Here is a 25596-nt window from a genome sequence, read left to right as displayed (position 1 = left end):
AGAAATTTTTATACCTTGCTAAGGTCAACGTGTAGTACTATTATTTAATTTTGTTAAAGTAGCTTCGTTAGAAACAAGCATATCGATTTCTGAATTCTACTTTATATGACGTACCTCATTAATGTACCGTTCATTATTAATGTCCGCCATAAACATGCTCTTTGCTTTGTATTCCTCTTCTTGATATGGATCATGCCAATAAGTAGCTTGAAGCAGTTTTTGTTGAACTAATCTATTATGAAATAAAGTGATTTTATGACTGTACATACAGTCTCACTTAAATTGAACATTTAAATTATTTTCACTAGTATTTAAAATAAAAAAATAAATAGTGGTTTCAAAATTTGTTAGCATCCCTAAATGTACATTCTAAATCTACAGGGTGTTACCTGTAACGCTACTCACGATTTTTCTCCCACTTGCAGCCACCTTACGAAAAAATGCTTAGGACAATATTAGCAGGGTATGAAGTGCACAATAGATATTAGTAAAGCAAATTTTTAAAACAGTTTGTTCTCTTGGCAAAGTCAAGGTCACCTTGGGTTTTTTAAATAGGAACATACATTTTTTTTTATTCATAGCTTTAGAGCACATTGAGACGAATTCAAAACATATATTACATGATATTTTTATTAACATATTACTTGATTTACAGAAGTGGAAATGTTAAGTACTTAGCTTTTGACTTTGGTAGGGTAACCATTATTTGGTTCCAAAGAGATTACTGAATGTAAACACGCGACTAGAATGTAAGAAAAATACACTTTAATTACATGTTCAAAATGTATGCCGTCTTCCATCGCGTAATATTCCGGTCTTTTACTTCACATTTCCACTTCTGTAAATCGAGTAATATGTTAGTAAAAATATCATGTAATATTTGTTTTGAATTCGTCTCGATGTCCTCTAAAGCTATGATTAAAAAAAAATGTATGTTCCTATTTAAAAAACCCAAGGTGACCTTGACTTTGCCAAGAGAACAAACTGTTTTAAAAATTTGCTTTACTAATATCTATTGTGCACTTCATACCCTGCTAATATTGTCCTAAACATTTTTTCGTAAGGTGGCTGCAAGTGGGAGAAAAATCGTGAGTAGCGTTACAGATAACACCCTGTATACAAACTTCTATCAGTGATTTGTTTCTACTTTTAATAACAATGAAAATAATTTTGATGTTCAATTTTATTACTATTAATTATGCATATGTGTAACTATAGCAATATAAATGAAAAATTAAGAACAAAAGAGAATATGTATTTAAATAAATACTTTAGGTATGCTCCATATTTTATCATCCGATTTATGTAACTGCAAATATTTTGTTTTAAACTTCCACAATTTGGCAATCCAAAAACACCTTGATGTTGACCACCCACAGAAATAAAATTCTTAGCCGGAGGATTCGGGCATCTTTGAATTACCGCTCTCCTGTAGCATATTAAATTTAAACGATTGTTTTAGTTCTTTATAATAAATTAGTGTGAATTAAATTTATATGCATATTTGTTTTAACTATCCGAACAATTTTTTATTTTTTTTCATTTTTTTAAGATTATTATTATAGAAATAATTATACTTTATTATTATAATTGAGGAGGGATATTCAACTATAAGGGTGAAAGTCAGGTCTAGATCATGTAATTTGAGATTTCATAGTGATCTTTGTTTTTTCTTAAACAGAGCTACATATTTTTTTAACGAATTCATTGTTTGGAATATTCTACGCAAAAATAATATTACGACAATATTAATATTAATATTAATATTATAATAATATTATAGTATTAAAAAAATTCATACTTTCTAAGATGTTTTATAAAGTTTAAAATATTTTAGGAACTATCGATTTATTTTACGTTTTAGAACGTAATGCAAACAAAAATCAATAGTTTGTGAAATATTTCAAATTTTTGCATAAAAATTTCACTCTTGAATGTAAAATGTCTTGTAACTTATTGATATTTTTAACGTTGTGTTCTAATGCTTGTTACTATACTTTATTATTTGTTTCTTCAAAATCAAAAAAAAATCTTATTCGAGTACAAATAGTACAGAAAGAGGTTAATAATTTTTTAATTGTACAATAAATATATATTTCTTTCCCGATTATTACATGTTAATGTAATTTAAAACACTGAAATATTCAGTAACATTATGTGATACAATAATTTGTTTCATAATATGTACATATATATAAAACAAAGATTATACATATTGTTAGATCGTATTTGATCTTGTATTTATTATGTTCCCGACTATTATAATATTTGTCTTTTAAAAAATTAAAGTAACCAAAAATAATGGACCACCCTATATATGTCACACGAAAATATAAACAGATATGTAGCGCGAAGAGCGCGCACGTCATTGGCCATTCGATAAATTGCCGCTTCCTGAAAAAGCACACCTTCACAGCCGCTGGTTGTGGCGCCGTTAGTTATTCAACTGCCATTGTAGTTGAAGCCAAATAATGGGAGAATATGGTAATCATTAAAACAGTAAACACATAAAATAGAATATATAGAACATAGTTATTATGTTAAGACCAAGTAGCAATGATACTTGTATCAAAACAGTATCAAATGAGTTAAATACAAATAATTCGAGTTCGAATTCGAATTCGAATAAACGAAAAGGGGTTTTGACAATGCAACAGAAGTTAGAAGCAGTGAAAAAAAAAGATGCTGGTCTTTCTACAGTTGAAATAGCAATTGAATATAATACTAGTGAAACAACAGTGAGAAGGTGGAGCCGTGAAAGAGAAAAATTTGAAAAGCAAAGTTCTTTATGCAACACAAAATGTGTACGTTGGTCACCACTTGAAAAAGTTAATGAAGCTTTAACCATTTGGTTTCAAAATGAAAGAAAAAAAAACAATTCACTTAGTGTTATAGAAATTAAAGGTATTATGTAAATATTTTTATAAATTATGTTAAAATAAAGCAATAAAAATACCAAAATAAACATTTACTTAAAAAATTTGAGCTCAGGTTAATGAAACAATTATTTTATCTATATCTTTATATATTTCCTATTTGCATAAAGTAATCCTGTTTCAATTATTATATTAATTTTACTAGCAAAAGCTCAAGAATTTTTTCGTCAATACGGAGGTGCAGAATCATTTAAAGCAAGCGATGGTTGGTTTAGAACCTGGAAAGCGAGAAATGGTATTCGTTCCATAGCAATGGCTGTAGCACCATCAACTACTAATACAAATGTAACAAACCAATTTACAACTGAAATACTAAAGATAATGGAAAAAGAAAAATTAACTTTACATCAAGTATTCAATGCGGATGAAACTGAACTTTACTTTAAAATGATGCCAAATAATAATTCAATTGTAAAGACTGAACATGAAACTCCTAACTCTAAAAGAATTAATGACAGATTGACTATAATGGCATGCTGCAATACCACTGGTTCATTCAAAATGCCATTACTAGTTATAGGGAAACCTCAAAAACCATCAGTATTGAAAAATATAGCTCCACAAATGCTACCTGTCAAGTACACAGATCACAAAAATGCTTGGATGAGTACTACCATTTTTGAAAAGTGGTTTAAAGAAGATTTCGTGCCTCAGGTTACTAATTTTTTAAAATCAAGAGGATTGCCAGTGAAAGCAGTTTTACTATTGGATGATGACAAAACATATCCACCAATAAATACATTAACTGTTGGTGGAATTAAAGCTATATTTTTGCCATTAAATGTGACCCTGCTTAGCCAACCTCTCGACCAAGGAATTATTAAAATAGTAAAAAGAAGATACAAAGCAGAATTCTTAAAGTTCTTAATAAATGCCCAAAGTAATGGGATTAATTATTATCAAGCAATAAACTCATTCAGTGTCAAAAATGCAATTGATTTAGTTAGTCATGCTTGGAAGGATGTTACTGAAAATTTAATCTACAATTATTGGAAAAAATTATTAACTATGCCAGTTGATGACGAGAACAATTCTGATTACGTCACTTCTGAACATATCCACCAAATGTGCAGAAAAATTGAAAACCATGAAGATGTTACATTGGACCAGATCAATGAATGGATCCATAATGACTGTTTGTCCAGTCTTACTGATGAAGAAATCATTGAAGCTGTAGAAAATCCCCACAGTGAAGAGAATGGTATGTTCAGTCATATAAAGTTCACATTTGGTTATAAATGATTAATGTTCGAAGAAAAAAAAAAATGTATACACAACTTTTAATTGCAAACAAATTGTATAAATAATGAAGATCTAATTGCTGTGTTTTAAAACAGCTCCTAAATGCTTTCCAAAAAGTTAATTGCTTAATTTTACATTAACATTAAAAAATAAATATATATTATTTTTTATAGCAGATACAGAAATTGATGATCCTGTGGAGAAAGAAGTAACACCTTCAGTGGCATTAAAAGATATAGACTGTGCAATTTCGTTTTTTGAATGTAATGGAGGAATATCACTTTCTGATATAAAGATTTTAAAAAGGATAAAAGGTCAATTATTAAACCTTAAAAATCAGCTTTAATTAAACAGAATATATTATAAGAAGATAATTTTTATAGGAATAAAAATTTATATATTTTTATATTCCGGCTCAATTATTGAACTCCTTTTCAAAACTTCCATCATTTGTTATAGTTTCAAAATATGAAAAAACAAAAGATAGTGTAATGAATAGATTATGAAATCAAATATAAAAAATTAAATTTATTATTACAGTAATACAGTAACTAACCAAATCTAACCTAAATTAAAATCAAATATGCACACTGTTGTCAGAAACTATACAATCAAATTAATGTGATTATTGTTCACTAGCCAACGCTTAGTTATCTCTATACAAATGTCATCGCTTCTTTTTCAATAATTTTTTGTAATTGCTACTGTAACTGTTTTTACACTAAGCGCGCAAATGCTCGTTCTTGCTCCATTACGATAAAATTCAACGCTTTCGTGTTTTGTTTCTTACACTTGAATTTTATTAAGGTCAAGGACTAGTGAGTACTTGTTGTTTAATGTAAACATACTGTAAAGGGGGAAAAACATTCTTTAATGCTCAACAAGCGAACTAGCGACAAGAGAAACAGGTGCCTAGTTTCGATTGGCTAATTTAATATAACTCCAAATTGAAGCATTACAATTGCTAAATTTTTAAATTTAAATATTTGAAAGCCTTGAAACTAATAAGTTTATATAAGTAATTCCTGGATTTATAACCTTGGAAATTAAACATTTTTAAATTTGAAAATTATTAATCTCTAAATGTTAAAATGTAAAGTTCGAAAATTTTATAGTGTATCAATTAAAACTTTCTAAATCTCTAAATATACAAAATAAAATATGTGTAAACAATTACTTATTTAGCGTTAATATAAAAAGCTGCATTAATCAGTGTTTTGTAGTTTTTCATAGTTGAAAAATTATAATATAGAACATGTGTAGAAATGCAATCAAACACATTTGGGGCCCGCGTCTCCATTCTCTTATCTATTTCTAGGTCTATGGTGAGTACTCAGTTTGAAGTCAAGTTTACATTAGTAAGTGGTAGAATAGCTAGTGCTCGTATTCAAGAGTAAGAGAGATAGCGATAAAACTATCTCTCTCACTCTTGAATACTAGCACTAGCCACTCTACCACTTTCTGTATCAATGTAAACCTGGTTTGAATGAGAAAGAAAGAATGCTCAATTCTATCGAAGCGAGAAAAAAACTGAACATCCGCTACGTAACAGGTGTTCAGTTTGAATACTTAAGCTGAGATGATACATATCAGCCTATACAAAAATGTAATAAAACTCAAAGTAATTTTAAAATCTTTATAATACAGGTATAACAAAATTTATGAAATTTTAATAAATTTAAAGATTACTAGCGTTTTACGAAGAAAATTAAAGACTACGAAAATTATTGTTTAATGCAATGTTTCGGCCCATTTTGAAATCCATTTTAAATCAACTAATAATTACATGAAATCAAATAGTTAAATTGAAAAAAATACAAGTCACAAGAAAAAATACTATTAGTCAAAATTAACAACAGATTGGATATTGTATTTTACCTATATTTTACCACTGTTAATTATACATGAATTATTTTATTAATATCATTAAAAATGATACATACATAAATTGACCACCTTGAGAAAATCCAATGGCATTGTAACCATCTTTGAAACGTTTATCTGTGGATAATAGCTGACACACCTCCTGTATTTGTTCATTGACATTTCCAAAATAACTGTGTTCAACATCCTGAAATATTACAATATATTTTTATTAAATTTGTAACATGATACTATTAGATTGGTGACTTGTTATATACATGTAATAATTCAAACACAATTTAGATATGTAACATTCTATCTCCCTCCCTCTCTCGCTCCGCCGCGATATGACATAATATTTCATACACTAAATCAATATATTAATGATCCCATTGTATAATTTAGTCGTATATAACTTGTAGAATAAGTTTTTTTGATAACAATTTTAGTTTTCGAGAAAGAAAACTATAATTGTATCAGTAATCTAAATATATGGATTAATTTGTAAAAATATGTAATTAAAAAAATAGATAGTACATACATATTTACAATTTTTTTATTTTGGATTTAAAGCATGTTACAAAATGTTGTCTTCTTTTACATTCTATCCTGATACTTTTTCACGCGCAATATTCTACAGAATCAGTCTATACAAAATATGCAATTCCGTTAAAAGAAGAACGAAGGTGACTGTAAAATTATTTCAAATAACGAATAATTAGGGAGATAATAGAACAACTTGGGTATATTCTAAGTGGATGTTATTATCATTTGTTCATAATTTCACTGAGTGTAAATATTTCGTAATTGTTTTATTTATTTATGTAAATATTACACAAACGATAAGTCAAAAATATTTTTATTTTACATTATTGATAAGAACAAATTTTACCTCTTTTATATATTACAATAACTAATAAGTGATATTTGTACATTTTCATGCACTGATTACGGACCTGTAAATGATTTTTCTCTATTATTCTCAGTTTTGAGAAATCTGGTTTTAGAAACAGTGAAGATATCACGTTTCTATTTTCCTCTACTTTAATTGTAAAAGTTGTATGACTTAAAGTTTTTTCAAGGTCATTCCAATATCAAATAAATGTCAGTATCTTTGCCGATATCTGATATTAAAATAATTGTCCATATTTCGCATATATTTGAAGATATTTAAATTGCACACATTACACATTTCCATAATATTACAATTATTTGAAACAGTCATTAAATCGAATTAGACAATCGTCTCGCGATAATTTTTTTAGATTAAAAATTAAGGATTCGCGAAAAAATCTAGGCACACAAAACAGACTTTTTTTCTATTAACAACATTGAAGAAATTATAGAACAGATTTTCAATCGAAGAAATAAAATATTACTATACATTATAACATAATAATAAATTGTATGATGTAATACCGCGGGACGTGAGGTACTGGTATTGTTACTGTGTTTCAACGCTAATGGAGGTCTCAAACGATCAATATACACCGTCAATATTTCAAGATTCTAACGATCAATACATAATATCAATACAACACCATTAATATTTCAATATTGTTAATAAATATTGAGAACCTTGAAGTATTGACAATATGCACTATCGTCAGTATAATCTCCATTGCGATCATTCAATGCAACTCAATGTAACTGCAGAGACATGTCAAGTCAAACGATGCAATGTGCATATTTTGTGACATGAATTTTTTGAATATTTTAAAAGCGATCCAGTACTTGTTACTCTAATTATGTGTTTACTATGCCTGTGCAGGACTATGGAAGAAAATTTACATATACGATTCATATGTAAATATTGTATCCAATGAACTCACGTTATATTGCCACGCGTTATATCGTCACGTGAGCGACTTCCCCTTCACACAGACTTTCACGCACTCTAGTGGCGTTTCCCCACCATTATATCGCACAGAGATGAAGCGGACGCTTGCTGCTACCTCTCCCCCCTTCCAAACAAGGGCTACGACAGTTGACGTGCTACATGGACGAGACTTTTGTTATATCGCCATTTCTAAAAACTTTCCGCTCCTACGCCCGCGTTTGTGCTGACATATTACAAGTTTCCTGTATTAGCAAGGTAGGTGTGTACAGTTTCACCATACTATTGTTTGGAGCGTTGTATAATTTTTCTAAATATCTGTTTAGTGAGATCTTTAAATGTCCCATACAGTTTAGACTCTTGTCCGACGCTTGGACTAAATTAATGTTTAAAGAAAGTGACTTTTAATTAGTACAGAATAAAACTAGTAAAAGGTTACGACTGGTAAATACACAGTGTATACAATTTCACCATAATATAGCGAACTTATAAAATTCGTCATAAAAAAAAGTGCATACGAACAGTTTATGTTTAGTCTTATACATTACTGGAGTGAATTCTGACTAATAACATAACAAATGAATAACGGAGTAACAAATGAATAATTAATTTCGTACAAATTAAATAAAAATAAGAAATTATTAAATCAAATCATTCTTAAACTGTTTGTAATATTTTCTTTAATTCTTAGGATTAGTTATTATCACTGCCTGGTCCTTTTAAATGTTTTGTGTATACAACAACACACTTGACAACAAGACTAAAATATAATTTATGTTGTTTTTAATCTCATTGGTAATGAAATTGCACATGTTTAGGGTAAATAAGTAATTATATAGACAATAAAATAAAATTCAATAACATATTAATATTAAAGGTATTAGTTTATAAATTATAGATGATGTTTATCAAAGTATAAAATAAAATTACACTGCATTTAATAGTATATAATAGTAGTAATAAGGAATATTTCTTTTTACCTATAAAGTTTCAAAATAGTTAACAAAACAAAAAGAAAATTTTTTTAGAGGATTTTATAAAAAATTAAGATGTAAAACTTGACTTATTTAGTTACTTTTACAGAAATTATATACATATACTTCACTCTACTAATCAATATAATCATCATTATTTTATAACTGACACAACGAAATAATATTCGTTACAGTTTCTTATACATTAGAATATCAGTAATAATACTATTAAAATCTTCTTTTGTTGTTTACTTATCAATTTTTAAAGTTGATAAAAGTATTATACCATTCATATTGCCATTACATATATGAGTTACTAACATATTATTAATGTTACTTTGCATTCTAATATTTTATGACCCTCAGAAACGTGATAAACATTAAGTCATTAGCATTCTGAAACTATAATTATTATGGAATAAGTTAAATAAATCACTTTAAATACATGTTAAGCAAAAGTATATATAAACATTTTATTATTGTATGAACAACTAGCATTAATTATGCTGTAAAACTGTAACAAAAATAACTGATGGTTGTTTTAAAATGTAAATATTACAATTATTTTGCAAATTTTCATAACTATTACTACTATATATAATTAAAACTTCTAGTAGTCCATATTAATTGAAACATTTGTCCTTTTTACTCCTAATACTAGTTAACGATCCTGATTATTAGTCTGTTTATGCAATTTTGTATGGACAGTAAATCTGAAAATAACTAGCACATTTGTATACACCTGCTTCTAAACAAATTTAACATAATTTAACTATATTTAACACAATTTTATTAACACAATTATAATTTACCATAACTATTTTTCACAATAGTATTCTATACCTTATATTTTTTATATATACGCAATTTGAAGTGCAACAAATGTAATCATTTTGTTGTCTATTTTGTTTCTAGGAGCAAGTGAGATGTACAAAAGTTCTTGGTTCGTGTTCGATACCCTATGATCCATATTGGATAAATACAAGTTTGGGATAACATTGAGCACGGTAAGTAATCTTCATGTTGTTTAATCGAAAACAACTAACTTATGTTATCATTCTTCAAAGCTATTTATATTGCAACAATTATTGTATAATTTGAAAAGGCAATTTAAATTAAATATATAGTAAATCTAAAGTTCAGTTATAATATGCATTCAAAAAAAAATATAAAAAATTATTTAATGTCTCGGCATTGCTTTTCTTCTGTGAACAATATTCCTGTCATACTACTTTCCTCCTTTCAAAAAACAATCTACTAATTGCTTCTTCACATTTAACAATCTATACTTAGTGTAACTCTTTTTTGTGGAAAATTCTTCCATAGTAACCTATGTCTACAAACATGAAGTTGTAATTAACAAAAATCAAAGAAATATGCATGATTCTAAAACCCTTCATTGTTTATGTACTTGTTTTCGCTTTTTAGAGCATACTATGGGTTCATACGTTTGCTGTCAATGGTCCCTATGCAGGATAAGAAGTTCCATATACTTTTATACTCTGTTGTCACTTTCAGTCAATTGTTTTGTTTTTTTGTTTTGGATCTGTAAAAGAGCATGCCAAGTTTTTAACTATTAACCACTAGATTATAATCCATAAGATCAAATTTGCTAAAAGTACTGCTTTTAAGAAACATATTCAATTACTTCCTTTCTCCTTTCCTCATCCTTAATATCCAACTGACCATGGTTCCAAATTTTTACTCTATCTGAAACAACTGCTTGTTTATTAAGCAATTTTACTGTTCTTAATGATTTTAGTATTTAAGATTTAATATTATAATGAATATTAGTATTCATAATTAATATTTGTATTAATATTAGACTTTTTTAATATATAAATTTTACCACAGTCGTTGTTTAGTTACTTACATACATCAAGAAGATACTTATAATTAATAATTGCAAATATGAAACACCTCAATGCACTAATTTAACAAAACTTATGTATATACAACATGTATATGTACATACATACACGCATTTAATTTGATTGGAATTAAAAAATTAAAGAATAAAAATAATTCACTAAAATAATTCATATTAGAAATACTCTAAATAAAAATAAAATAAAAAGATAGAAGAATTAAACTACAGAAGAAATAATAACCTCAACTCAATATATATTATTATACAATTAAAAATTTTAAGTGCATTGAGATAATCATAATTAGTAGTACTAAATAGGATAGGTATAGAAGTTAACGTGCTTTTATTCTATATAAACATTACAACTAATGATCTATCGTAAGTAATCATAATATTACACACATGTACACTCACATACACACGCACACACACACAATAGTTTTAATTTATAACCAAAAATTATTATTCTTTGTTTATAATACTGTTGTTTTTTGAGTTACAAATAAAATATGTTATAATATTTATCGGCGTCAGTTTTCAAGCTACTGCAATATTGATTTCTTCACGAGAAAATAGGGTCGTTGGACGAATGAATTTTCGTTCATTCTGCACATGTGAGCTCTGATTGGTCTAACACGCTCTGTTACGCACAAGCGTTACAGGACGTAAACGACCCCGAATGTATGTACCGGGTGATCAAAGAATTTCGTACGATTTTTTCTACCTAACGAGCATTATAATTTTTAGCATATTAAAGTTAAAACTAACAGTATTCGATGTACATGTATTTTCACATTGAAAGTGAGGTAGAAAAATAAAAGATGAAACAAACTATCATGTACAGTTACCACGACAAAAGCAAATACATATTTTAATAAAAACACCTTAAGAGATTCTATAAGTTAAAATAAAAAGACTGAAACATATCATTTTGACTAACTTCGTAGTTTTGATGTTAAATATTCCTTCAACAGGTTTCTCATTGTCAAATAAATTTCTTGGAATAACAGTTTAGTTCTTAAAACCAAGAAATTACTGATGTCTGACTTTGTTGAGGGTTAAAAGTCATTATGAACTAGTTTACCGACTAATTGCACGACAATAATAATTAGTAAATTATTTTTTATATCTTAAACACTTTATTTTGTATTCATGATAAATAAATTGTGCTAATGTGCTATAAATGGTGAATTTCTAACAAAGAAACTCCTAAATATTTTTCTCAGATTTTGATCAAATTTTACACGTTGTTTGTTCACATTATTTCGAGTCTTTTTATACGGAATTTTAAGTAAGTCAATTATTTATATTTACATAGTAATATTTCAATAAAGTTTATATGTCACGAAAAATAATTCAATTCAACATAGTCAAAAATGGGATAAAAAGAAATGCATGTTCGATACTGCATTCTTTAAGAATTCCAAGATGTTGCAAAAGCATTATTTGAATTCGTTCATTTTCATTTTACGAAATGAGAAAGATCCACAAGGAAAAATTGAAATAAAAGAAACAGTCGGCAAGTAACAGTAAAAGAAGTCTTCCTCGTGGAAAGTGAAAATGCAGGTTACACGTTGCTTCAAAACTGTAAAAGAACCATAATGGATTTAGGTAGGCGTAGTCGCTAGATATCTTTTTTTCCGTTTATCACTTGTTTTAGTCCATGTGACATGTCGACACCGATAGGCATGTCTAATCAGTGGAGATACAAAAATGACTGGATGATTTCATCGTGTCCAAAGACAGTATATATCCGAGATAAAGTTCATCAATTGCCTAAAAGATGGTTTAAGGCTCAAGGTTATAGGAAGCAACGACGAATACTTTAATTGAAAAATTTATCTCATTTCCATTTAAAATAAATCTTAAACCACGTTGAACAAATTGGATTATTTGTATATTCAAACATGATCTTTTCGTTAAAATTTCTTACGTCGAGTGCATAATTCCAAGCAGAAATTTAATATCGAACGATATAACGGTTACAAGATATTTAACAGGAAGAGAAGTAGCAAACACTGAAAGTGTCACGAAGGCTCCAAAACAATTTCAAGTATGTACAAACAGGTTGAGTAATAAACAGTTTCAACGTAGATCTTGTAATAAAAATATTAAAAAGTAAAAGTAATTGTTTAATTTAAAAAAAGATTTCATTCAACGTTTTCAATAGCGTCTGTTACTTTAAAAAATCTTAAATAAATGATAAATCTTAGAAAAACTTTAAATATTCGTTAAACTGTTGATTGTATACGAAAACATAAATCGTCCTTCATATACAAAATTCTCCAATATGCAATTTAATATGCGACAAACTTAAGAGTGAAATTACTGTTCAACAGATATGTTTATCATTTTGATATGAAATTAGGAACAGAAACTTCAACACATGTTTAGTGCAAAAATGTAGAACTAAATGTAAAAATGCAAAAAAATGTAAAACTTTGAACATTCATGGATTTGGCATAAGGAATACGATGTAAAAACTCATAAATAACATGATCTATTAGAATGCCGAAATTTATCAATATCACAAATTTACAAATCAATTTACTTTCAAAAGGAATGTATTTTCAATTGTTTTTAATAATTATTTTTCCTTAAAATACTGTATATGTATAATTTATTATTATGTAGGGTGTTTGAAGGTTACCTTCATTTTCGAGAAAAAAAATGTAAATATAAACAGTTAATGTAGGTAACTGCGTTACTGGCAAAATATAGTACTTTTTTCTCTTTCATTTTCTTGAAATTCTTGTATATACGAAAAAATACTGGTGTATATATAATATTATGTGTGACTAATACTACACAATTCTAAAATGCTATAATATATTTTCACAATAAACTCATATTATAGTATACATTAAACAGGATGATTCATAAAAGTTGTTTGGTGTTTTAAGATAAAATATAATAACTAGTATTTTATTTTATGTTTTTATCATTTAATGCATCAAATTTGATTCTGCGATTGGAAAGAATAACGTTGAATAAAAAGCCGTAGGAATCGATCCTATAACCAACAATTATAGACATTCTTTAAATGATTCATAATAATAGCAGTGCTTAAAATATTGCGCGTTACATTCGATACAGATACGCACTTACACGATCAATAAATGCAAATGCACACATTCAAGTATTTCTTGAGTCATTAAAATATATGCTCTAATAAGCATGTAAAATGATACATCAATATTGTACGGATTTTATATTCACGAAAGTTTATCATTGTTATTATTGTTTACCATTGTTCACTGAAGGATATCTCGATAATTATTGAATTTTAAAACTATATGCACTAATAGCTTTTTGTGTGTCAACATTGTTTCTAATCGCAGGATAAAATTTTAAACATTATGAAAATCTGAAAGTGAGCTTTACATTTCGATAAAAAAACTGATTACATCGCGTGGTTTTGATACTATGTAAATTTTATTTGGAACAATGGCGAGTCGTGTATAGACATGTGGAACTGTAGCATGTTCTATTTCTATTTGATATTATCGACAACATTATTGATAATAATAAGTAAAAAATGTTTGATTTTGTTCTTTTAGGATTTTATCAAGTTTCTGAATAAATTTTCTTTTTATAGAATTTTTAAAGTTTACAAATTTTCTGGAGCCCCACTAATTTTAGCTACGAACCTGGCTTAGAACGTTCTCTTTATATATAAATAAATAATAAATAGTTTATGAGTAATTTGGAAGTAGTTAGGTGAATGACCTGTACTTTACACGGAAAGTACATTAATCTGTATGTATCTCTACGATGACTGTACTATTTTAGAATAAATTGTATTTCACTTACCTGAATGCAGTCCTTTAGTGCTTCTACAATGCTATCAAATACTTTTGGCATAATCTTGTTGATTGTTCAGAACTTTTAAAAATAGGCGACTTGCGCATACATTTGTAATAATACTACTGTACATTTGTAATATTACTACAATAACAATATGTACATATATATGTATTTTAGAAACGTTTTAGTTTCTAAAATCAGCCTAACCTGGCGATTTAAAAATTCACCAACACGATAATTTTCTCTTCTTTTTATAGTATTATGTTAAAGCTTGATGAAACAAATATTGGTAAAATACAGGTATTTTATATTTGTTTTATTGTTTAAAAATAATGTATACTGTTAATATCTATGCAAAATCGTTAGACGATATAACGGTATATGTATTTCAATATAACTTTTGTAATATCGGTTTTTGCAGGGCAATGTAAGGGTTTTAATTAAACCTTTCGTTATGAGAGAGGTTAACGCCGAATGCTCATTTTTAATAATGATATGAATGAATAAATAATGCAATAGTTAGTTAAGAAGATAAAGGATGGAAATTGTTTTTAGAAAATTAAATAAGGTATCAATTATATATGTTAAATAACTTTTATACGAAACTGAAAAATGATTAATAAAATTAATTGTATGCGTCAATCGATGGTATGATTTAAAGCACGATAATTTCTCTAGGGAAAATGGGGATATAGGGGGAAAAGTTCTATCATTAGTACTCAAGTTAATACGTATTATACTTATTTGCATGAATAAATTTAAGAATTTGAAAATTTGTGAGTTTGAGAATTTGGGGATTTGTGAGTTTGAGAATTTGGGATTTATGAGTTTGAGAATTTGGGGATGTGTAAATTTGAAAATTTGGAGATTTGCAAATTTGAGAATTTGGGGATTTGTAAGTTCGAGAAATTGGAGATTTGCAAATTTGAGAATTTAGGGATTTGTGAATTTGAGATTTTAGAGATTTGTAAAATTGGAATTATGAGATATTGGAATTCTACGAATTTTCAAAGTTAAAAATATAGTTATTTGAAAAAAAAAAGAAAATACAGGAGAAAATAAATATTTCTTTCACTAGGAATATTCTTCATTAATTTATATCTGTAACTTGTCCTGATAGATCTTCAATTATACGTCACTGAAGGTTAGATAACTGCACAATACCACTCAATAGATGTATGGTAATTATCTCTGCTCAGGGGGATAATTACCCTTGACGTAACTGAAAACTGGATGAGCAACTACTATAATCTAATTCGAATTCACGTACTAATGATATAACACTCATTCAACAATGAAACCTTTTTCATTCTTTTTTTCTCGATTCCTTTTTAACACAATTAACTAATGTATTTATAAAATATATCTGATTAAAATAAAATCGAACACAATATATTTTACATCACCACTTATTTAATATTTATCATTATTAAATATTTATTATATTATTATTACTATTATTACTATTTATTTAATAGACTAAAGAAAATAAGTTGTTATACAACTCATTAAATAAACAAATACATTTCAAGTTATCATGTTTGATCTTATTTTAATCCGAGAAACCTCACAGTTACATTAGTAAAAGCTTTATTCAGCAGAAATAAATAAAAAAGTTTCATTATTGAATTAGTATTATTCCAATGATATTTTTTAATTCTCACCTTTTGTCCTTATCTAAGTTCGGTAATTCTTTGAGACCCCTGTGCATTTATCCAACTTTTGCTGTATATATTATTGGGTATTGTTATATATACCAGTATTACGGATATTGACCTCAAATACTGATGCGATATATTTAAAAATAGTAGTATATAACATTCCATTACTCGACATTGATAGTGACACAGTTAAAAAGGTTCCAAATCCAGAACTACTACATTATGTTTCTACTTTTATCGTGTACAGCGACAATTCTTAATATTTAAAAATTAATAAAGCTTGTACTTGACCAGGCTTTATTTATGTTTTCAAAAGCTTGACCTCTAAAATTTTCATTTTTAGAATTATGTCACTATCAGTGTAACAATATAACACTAGAAATTCATTATGTTTTCATGTTTTTCAGGAAAAAGTAGCTGGCTCAAGACGGCGTTTCATTTGAAATTTTAACAAAAGAAAAATCGCTCGTTCGAGCAAAATTAGATAAAATAAAAAATTTCTAAAGATTAATTATTTTTATTAATAAATAATTACGTTGCGATCGAGCACTGTTCCGGCATAAGTGCATCGAAAAATTCGCAAGCCAGACTGTTTAGGGAAAATATGGAAGGGATAGAAGGGAATATAGAAACAATAGACGGAAATGTGGAAAGCATGAATGGAAATATCGAAAGCGTAGATAAAAGTATGGAAAAACTGGAGGGAACCAGGAAAATAATGGAAGAAAATATGAAAAGAATAGAAGTAACTAGGAAAAGAATGGAAGGAAGCATGGAAATGATGGAGGCAAATATGGAAATGATGGAAGGAAACATGGAAAGAATGGGAGTGTTCATAAAATCCGAACCCTTTGAATATTACGAACCTGAGAAAAGGAAACGTAAGAATTTTAGTATATTAGAGAAATTAAAAATTTTGGAGGAATTGGACTCTGTCAAGTCGGTAAAGGCAATTATGGAAAAATACGGTGTTCCGGAGAGGACGTTAAGAGGCTGGAAAGGAAAACGTTTTAAACTAGAGGAATTGAATAATACTTACATACTAACAAACAATTCAAAACGCATAAGAGTTACGCCGTTGGACCAACTTGAAGAAGCATTGTATATTTGGTTTAAATGTACGATCGAGAGTGGGATCAGTTTGACAGGACCTTTAGTGACAAGTAAATATTATTTATAAATTTATCATAATGTTAAATATTCATTGAAACGCGTTAAATTTACGTAGAAACATGTATACAGGGTGTTCCATTTAAATCAATCCCCTCTATAATATCTGTAAAATTGTCGATATTGAAAAATATATCATCTAAAAGTTGAACGATGCACATAATTTGATGTAAGAAATTTTTTTGCAGGTGAACGTGTAAAGGACATATGAAGGTTATTGATATTTTTTTTAATGGAACTGCATATTTTATTTTACTTCGATCGATTTTTCGGTGTATGCTGCATAAGAAATATGTACTGTATTGCTTTTTATACAGGGTGTTACTTGTAACGCTACTCACGATTTTTCTCCCACTTGCAGCCAGCTTACGAAAAAATGTTTAGGACAATATTTGCAGGGTATTTAGTGCACAATAGATATTAGTAAAACAAATTTTTAAAACAGTTTGTTCTCTTGGCAAAGTCAAGGTCACCTCGGGTTTTTTAAATAGCAACATACATTTTTTTTTATTCATAGCTTTAGAGGACATCGAGACGAATTCAAAACGTATATTACATGATATTTTTATTAACATATTACTCGATTTACGGAAGTGGAAATGTTAAGTACTTAGCTTTTGACTTTAGTAGTGTAACCATTATTTGGTTCCAAAGAGATTACTGAATGTAAACACGCGACTAGAATGTAAGAAAAATACACTTTATTTAATTCCATCGCGTAATATTCCGGTCTTTTACTTCACATTTCCACTTCTGTAAATCGAGTAATATGTTAGTAAAAATATCATGTAATATTTGTTTTGAATTCGTCTCGATGTCCTCTAAAGCTATGATTAAAAAAAAATGTATGTTCCTATTTAAAAAACCCAAGGTGACCTTGACTTTGCCAAGAGAACAAACTGTTTTAAAAATTTGCTTTACTAATATCTATTGTGCACTTCATACCCTGCTAATATTGTCCTAAACATTTTTTCGTAAGGTGGCTGCAAGTGGGAGAAAAATCGTGAGTAGCGTTACTGGTAACACCCTGTATACTACCAGTATTAAGTCTTTTATTTAGATAAAAGTATTAACAGTATTAAAAAAAAAACAATAATTACTGAGATATTTTATATAAAAATTTAACACATTTTAGGAACTAATAAATATTTTCAAAATTATGCCCATAAGTGCTTTTTTACGTACAATGTTCCAAAGAATCGATTTACTTAAAAAGAAATATGAAGTTCCATTTTAAAAGCACAGAGGTCACTATGAAATCTCAGAAGATATAACCTTGGGATGACCACCCCTCTAGGCTAATTTCTCCCGTTAAATACTATAACTTCGTCCTGAAGAATTTTTTTATATTTTTAAATAACAAAATAATTAAGGGTGACAGAGTTAGGTGGGACACCCTGTATATTATTTAAATTTTTTTTATTGTTAGAATAGATGGATGTATAATTTAAAATATGTAGAACGAGGTATATAAAACGTGACAATTAAATATTATCGAGGGTATTGGTAATCTAATAACATTGTTAGTGCAAATTGAAGTATTTTAATTTAGTTTTTTGTACGTGAAAATATAAAGGATGTTTTAAATTCGTCACCTTCCTATTTAATGAGATTGCATATTTTTTTATGCGGATCATTTTAAAAAAAAGATAGTAAGATATATCTTTGTTAATACTTCAATAAAACAGTAATTTGAGAGATAAAAAAATAATACATGATTCTATTTAAAAAAATGGTATTAGCTTTTAAATATCCATGTACAAAAAATTAAATTAAGGTGAAATGTGTACTTCTTAAAATACTTCATTTTTTCCTAACAATATTTTTTCATGCAAGTAATATTTTCGATAATATTTAATTGCCACATTTTACATTCCTCGCTTTAATTTTGAATCATTGTTATATAATTTCAAAATTATATTTTGTATATTAATATAAATGTAGATAGTTGTATATAAAAGTTATTTTGTGGAATTTGGATTATATTAAATATGATAATTATGTAGAATATCCCACCAATTTCAGTGATCGTGACATATGACATGAAGGTCAATATTCTAAATATGTTATTTCATGTATATACTATGGGTCAAGTGATTAGTAGGTTGTTATTTATAACACCCGACCCTATTTTATTCGTCATCATTTATAACATATAATCACTGCTCTTCTTCAACATTAAACATATATACAGGAGTATTTTTAATAGCATTTATTATATTGTTAAAAAATATTCCACAGTATGACATTAATCTGCATGGTTACGAAATTTATTTTAATATAAGATTGAGATCCCTAAATAATAACAAAAATTATAGAAATAAAAATTCTAGTTAACTGTGGCAATAGCTCAAATTTTATTTACAAATTTTTACATTAGTAAATGAAAAAAATAATGTTAAATTTTATAATACAGTATTATTTGAGACATTGATCTTTATAATACATGTCGCGATCATTGGAATCGGAGAGATGTGCTAATTTTACAAAATTATAATTATTATTTTTTATATTAATTTTAACATTGTTGTATTGTGAATTATTTTTGTTTAGTATAAAATTTTCCAAACTATATGTGAATTGTATGACTTACTCGTTTATTGTTTTTTAAAATTACAAAATTACAAAACTTTAAAAGTCTCAAAGTTAAGAAACTCCAGAGACCTAAAAGTTTCGACATTCTAAATCTTAAAATTCCACAATTTCAAGGTTCACAAATTCAAACCCAAAACCTCAAAGTTCTAAAATTCTATTTCAGACTTCCTATTTTCGAAAATGGTAGTTGTAAAAATAAAAAAAATGCTTAACAATTTTTTATATTTTAATATTTAACAAAACCCACCCCAAAATTGGTTCGTCGATGCGCTAGTAAAGATTCCACAGTTTGGGATTTCTGCTATAGTATAAAACAATTTGCACTAAATATTTTGCAACAATTAAGAAATACAAATCATAAAAAAGCGATTAAAAAACAGAATTATATTTCAGAAAAGGCATTAGAACTGCATAAGGAAATGGGAATAGAAAAGAAATTTGTCGCAAGCGAAGGATGGTTAAACCACTGGAAAAACAAATACGGTATACGTCAATATGCTGTATACGGCAAAAGATTTTCGACAGATGTACCAGCTGCGCCTGTTTTTAGAGACGATATAGAAAATATGATAAAGGAAAATGAATTACAATTGTGTCAGATTTTTAATGCTGAGAAAACTGATCTAAATGGAAAAATGATGCCAAAGAAGTCGTTCGCAGAAAAATCGCAGATTAAACTTACAGAACTTAAAGAACGCCACACAGTTATACTTTGTACCAACGGAGATGCTAGCATGAAGCTTCCGTTAGTTGTCATTGGTAAATCTACTAAACCTAAATCGTTACATACCGTGTCACAAGGTACACTTCCTGTACATTATGTTCCTCAGACAAACGGTTGGATGACTGCAGAAATTTTCGAAAATTGGTTTCGTAATGAATTTGTACCACGAGTGACGACATTTTTAACAGAAAAAGGCCTTCCGGCGAAAGCACTGCTTTTCGTTGACTATGCGCCTTGTTATGCCTCTTTCGACGTTAACGCTATTGAAGGAGACATAAAAATAAGATTTTTACGAGCTAATACGTCGGAAGTGTTACAGCCGGTTGATCGAACCATAACGGACGACCTCAAGAGGCGTTATAAGTTACACTTTTTACATTCGATACTTTTTGCGCAAAAGAATGGAATTAATTTGGCTGCTCATTTAAGATCAATTACTATCAAAGACATTCTTTACTGGATGAGCGATGTTTGGGACGGGGTGACCGAAGCAACAATTTTAAAACATTGGAAGAAAATTTTACCCAGTCATTATGACGATAGTAGCAGTGAAGAGATGGAACAAACCATTACGGATGATGACATTTTGAGCAATATACGTCAAATTAATGAGTACCAAGACGCGGAGGAGAGATCAGTTCAAAGTTGGATTAGCACGAAAGAAAGTGACACAACCGAGAAAACAACTGTACCTACAAATACTGAATTAATTGAACTGGTAGCTCAAGAATATGCAGAAGGTATGTGTATTATATTAAAAAATATCTTTCTAAAAAAATAAAATATTCATAGTTTGTGATACAATTAGTATTCTTTATAATGTTGTTTATAAACACTTAATGATTAAAAGAAATCATGTACATAAAAATTTGCAAATGAACAATGTGTACTGAAACAAATTTTAGATGATGAAGCTAATGAAAGCTTTTATAAAGAATTACTGGAAAAAAATTTGTTTAGTACAATTTGAAAATCAGTAATTACTTATATAGATATTCCTGCATTTTTTAAATAAAAAATGTTAAAAAATATTTGTAAAAATTCGGTTATATAATTATTGAGTTGATATTGCATATAGCTGCTAATATTTATTAAGATTTTTAATTTTTCTTCTTTCTGTTTTAGAAAATATGGACGAAACCGATGTACTAGCTGTAAATGTTCATCCAAATAATGTAGTTGCTGCAGCTGACACGATACTTTCTTTTTATGAAGAAAATGGTTTACTATCTGCGTCAGACTTAGCTGTGATAAGAAAAGCTAAACAATTAGCTATTAAAATAGCTATTTCGGAATAACTCTTCAAAAATATAATTAATTTATTATTTTGTATAATATTAAATTTTTAAATACATATTTGACTATTCATTATAAAGATTTAAATTAACTAAGAAATATGTATTTATTTTTTCTTTTTAACCCCTTTGTTTCAACCTGTGCAGCTGACAGTTTACTGAAGATTTCTTAATATGTAATATTAAATAAGAGTTTTTAGATGTTAAATAATACACAGCGAAAAACGATGATTTTCTTCCACGCAGGAACTAATGAAAATTTCGTTGATATTTCTATTTTTAACAAATCTTATTTTTTATGCTTACCAACCCGGTATATCTATTTTCTATAAATTCAAGTACATACGGATGTTTTTAATTAGATAAGTAAAAGAATTCCTAATAGTATGAGTGGCACACTCCTACGAAAATTCAAATTCTATTCACATATGGATTAACCTTTATCACGTCAAGGTGAGTTCGATGAAATTACGCATATCAAGACTGTTATCGAGGAATACATAGTGCTAGTATCTACAAACAGTAAATTGTCATTAATGCTGGGCAAATGAATTTGTCACAGCCTCCAACCTAAACAGGATTCATATCATATTGTTACTCATTACAATACCGTACGTTGTATTGTTACACATTACCTTATCGTATTTTGTATCGTTATGCATTCTATTGCCATGCATTACATTGACATAAATGTCCGAAATTGGAATTTCAACTTTCTCGCGCCCCACAAACTTTTTAGCGGCTTTATACACAGAATAAATCATATGAGTAAACTTTTCAAAATTATAATAATGGTGAAAGAAATTCAATGCATTTAAAACATATTCATATATAATAGATTGGCAATAAAAAAACTATTTCTAAAAGTCTGCTTCCTATATCTGTATAATTTCTTATGTATTCTTTTAGAACAATTAAGAAGAAAGAAAAGTCCATCCATTTATTTTCTTTTTTTTTTGAGTTTTATATAGTTAACCACTTCATCTACTAATATAGTTATACTTTTCTTGAGTAGAAAGCTTAATCTTTCTTTAAGTAAAACAAGATGTTGTTCAATCAATAATGTTTAAATTATATAATTCTATTAATTATATAAAATAGTGAAACAAAAACCAAAATAATGATCGATTCTAATTAATGAAATTGACTTTTGAAATTTTTCAGTTGTTTTAATGTCTTTAGAATTACTTTTCTGTATCTTGAATTCATTAAATAAATATAAATTATTTAGTCAGTCATCTCTCCCTTATTGAAAAAGTTAATTTCTACTTAAATTGTAAAAAGTGTAAAAGCTAGAAAAGTTATTAATCCAATATATCATTAACTAATAATTTAATGAGATACGTACAGCATGTGCCTTAATATTAAAAATAACTTTATACAAGAAAATAACAATATAAAAAATATACTATAAAAGATGTTCAATTAAATTTAATAAATATCCTGATATATAATTTTATCAACTCAGTTATTTTATCTTGATAGATATATTGGAAATAGGTATATTAAAGTTATGTTAAAGGGATGGTAAAAGTATTTTTCAAGAAATATTCAATGTCTATGTTTTTATATTTCTAGACAAAAATTTGACACTTCAATCGCTACAAAAACATGCAATTTAAAAAATTTTCACTCTGCATTATGAGTTTCATGGTAAACATAAATGTAAATAGTGTAAGATATTGCTTAGATTTGCCTTAATATTATTTACAATCTATATTATTAAGCAAATATGATACCATAAAAAATTTAAAAACTAAAACTAAAAAGATTTTTATGAAAAGAAACTATCGTATGATAATATATACATGTATCAGAAGTTTCCTCTAAGATCACATTTTGATAAGATATGTAATTCAAAATCAATTATGTTATACAAAATTTGCAATAAAATAAATAACCATATATCCTACTTAAGTAAAGATATTCAATGAAGATACAATAGTAAAATATATCTGTACATATAGTAATAGCAATTTATCAGTAAAATAATTGAAATAAAAGAACTTACCTCTATTTCATTATTTCCTATACGAATGGAGTGTACATAGATATTAGGAACTGTTGCTTCTATTAACTTCTTTATTGCACCCAAGCTAAATGAGAAACAACAGCTGTCTCCTGAAATTGCACATCAGATTTCAATAATAATGCATAATTTGATTTTTAATAAATAAATACGAATAAAAATTTATATAGTGCATAAAGAATGTTTCTATTACATTATATATAATAAAAATATTTGAAACAAAAAAATTACTATAAAAACACTGGTTATAATATTTGTATAGTATGAATTATATTTGTTTAAATTTCTTGAAACAATAATAAAAATCTTACCCATTCCATGCCAAAAAACAACGGGTAGAGGACTTTGAGTAGCATGTAGTTCATATATTGACAGAAAGAAGAAGAGCGATAAAGTATTTTTCCTCAAGGTAAACATTATGCAGCTACAGTTCCTTTATATGTAAATTGATTATATAAAGTACTATCTCCTACAAAAAAGAAAACAAGAATTAATAATGCTGACTTATCAAATACAACTTAAGAAGTACAAATAAAATAATGAACTATATCACTTCTACAAAGTATTTAATATAATTCAACGTACAGAAAACATAAGATTTGAATTGCATTTTCAAAATTGTAATAATAAAATCAATTTCTCAAACTCGAACAACGACACTTCAATCTTAAGCAGCTGTTCCAAACGCTTAACATCTATTTATTTAAAATAAATTTAGAAATAATACAATATTTGTAGCATACATAGGCAACTTACATATAAGATATTTCCAATAGTAAATAAAAACAAAGTATTAAATATAAACTCATACAAAAGATGATGTATATACTTTCCAATTTTATTAAGTATCTGTTTTATATAATCAACTAATTTGCTTTCTTAAAAAGTATTGTATTTAGGATATTATAAAAAGATATTTGATTGTAAATTAAATTGTTATCGATTTATCTCTTATTTTTATTTTGCATTTTATTAACGTCTCACTCTATTATGATTAATTTTAGATTTGTTTACTTACATTGGTTACTTCTTAATTACATAGTTGGTAAACCTAATATTTAAGATACCGTTCAAAACTTTGGATACAAAATATGTCAGTTACCGAAAAAAGAACAAGACGTAAGAATTTGAAAAATTGTAAGAAGATTTTAGTTGTGCGATAAAAAAGATGTTTTTTTCAAGAACTAATTTCACTGTTCTTCCGAATCAAACCACCATAGCTCATTTGCCTTGATTTAAACCGCGCTTGGAAAACCAGGTTCGCCAACAACAAATTTTAAGTGAAACGATACTAAAAAAGTCAAAATAAAGCCAAATATATATATTTGAATATATTTTTTGTAATTGCATCATAAAAACTCAAAAATCAAATTTTCTTCATTTGACTTAAGTTTTCAAAAATGTTCTGAAATATATTAAAATATGTAACATTTGTTTGTGAATCAAAAGAACCTTGATTCTTAGAAACCTCATGAGGTAAATTTTTTTTTAGTATATATTTTATTTGTTCCATTATTATAAACTTCTTTTATTATAATTTGAAGGTGGACCGAAACAATATTTTAGAAAAAAAACTGAGTACAATTTTCTACT

At 27.4% G+C, this 25596-nt stretch overlaps 2 protein-coding genes and 1 long non-coding RNA gene across 10 annotated transcripts in view; 1 reads left to right on the top strand and 2 right to left on the bottom strand.

Moving 5' to 3' along the window:
• Positions 1-25596, bottom strand: part of Ppt1 (Palmitoyl-protein thioesterase 1) — a 30987-nt gene that overhangs the window by 3893 nt on the left and 1498 nt on the right. For 3 of the 5 annotated variants that reach the window (XM_076532182.1, XM_012284601.2, XM_012284600.2), the window contains exons 1-6: positions 25022-25254; positions 24315-24472; positions 23986-24095; positions 6122-6249; positions 1271-1429; positions 115-232 (exon numbers count right to left, since the gene is read on the bottom strand). In XM_076532182.1, the coding sequence (XP_076388297.1) occupies positions 115-232; positions 1271-1429; positions 6122-6249; positions 23986-24095; positions 24315-24420 (621 nt within the window). In that variant the 5' untranslated portion in view covers positions 24421-24472; positions 25022-25254. Of the gene's footprint in view, positions 1-114; positions 233-1270; positions 1430-6121; positions 6250-23985; positions 24096-24314; positions 24473-24759; positions 24901-25021; positions 25255-25596 lie in introns of those variants that run through there. The other 2 variants (XM_012284604.2, XM_012284602.2) reach the window with 2 other exon arrangements.
• Positions 7892-22074, top strand: LOC105662422 (jerky protein homolog-like). 4 transcript variants are annotated; one of them, XM_012284594.2, is made up of 6 exons: positions 7892-8136; positions 9768-9859; positions 14951-15097; positions 16598-17353; positions 20349-21419; positions 21805-22074. In XM_012284594.2, the coding sequence occupies exons 4-6, from the start codon at positions 16795-16797 to the stop codon at positions 21975-21977; spliced, it is 1803 nt and encodes a 600-aa protein (XP_012139984.1). In that variant the 5' UTR covers positions 7892-8136; positions 9768-9859; positions 14951-15097; positions 16598-16794; the 3' UTR covers positions 21978-22074. The 4 variants fall into 4 exon arrangements, with proteins under 4 accessions (XP_012139984.1, XP_012139983.1, XP_012139986.1 ...); XM_012284593.2 differs by lacking the exon at positions 14951-15097; XM_012284596.2 differs by lacking the exon at positions 14951-15097 and having other exon boundaries at positions 7892-8140.
• On the bottom strand, positions 9301-13172 carry LOC143264549 (uncharacterized). Its single transcript, XR_013038297.1, has 3 exons — positions 10726-13172; positions 10501-10562; positions 9301-10398 (listed from the first exon to the last, which is right to left on the bottom strand). It is a non-coding gene; the product is annotated as an uncharacterized LOC143264549 (long non-coding RNA).

Source organism: Megachile rotundata, chromosome 5, assembly GCF_050947335.1.
Source record: "Megachile rotundata isolate GNS110a chromosome 5, iyMegRotu1, whole genome shotgun sequence".
Lineage (NCBI taxonomy): Eukaryota > Metazoa > Arthropoda > Insecta > Hymenoptera > Megachilidae > Megachile > Megachile rotundata.
This window is presented reverse-complemented; position numbering and strand designations above follow the sequence as displayed.

What these genes read in the sequence shown, in the direction of transcription:
- LOC105662422 (XM_012284593.2), top strand. Translation starts at nt 16,795, where the DNA reads ATGGAAGGGATAGAAGGGAATATAGAAACAATAGACGGAAATGTGGAA. An exon ending in GACAGGACCTTTAGTGACAA is followed by an intron (nt 17,354 to 20,348) that starts GTAAATATTATT and finishes ATTATATTTCAG; the next exon opens with AAAAGGCATTAGAACTGCAT. An exon ending in AGCTCAAGAATATGCAGAAG is followed by an intron (nt 21,420 to 21,804) that starts GTATGTGTATTA and finishes TTTCTGTTTTAG; the next exon opens with AAAATATGGACGAAACCGAT.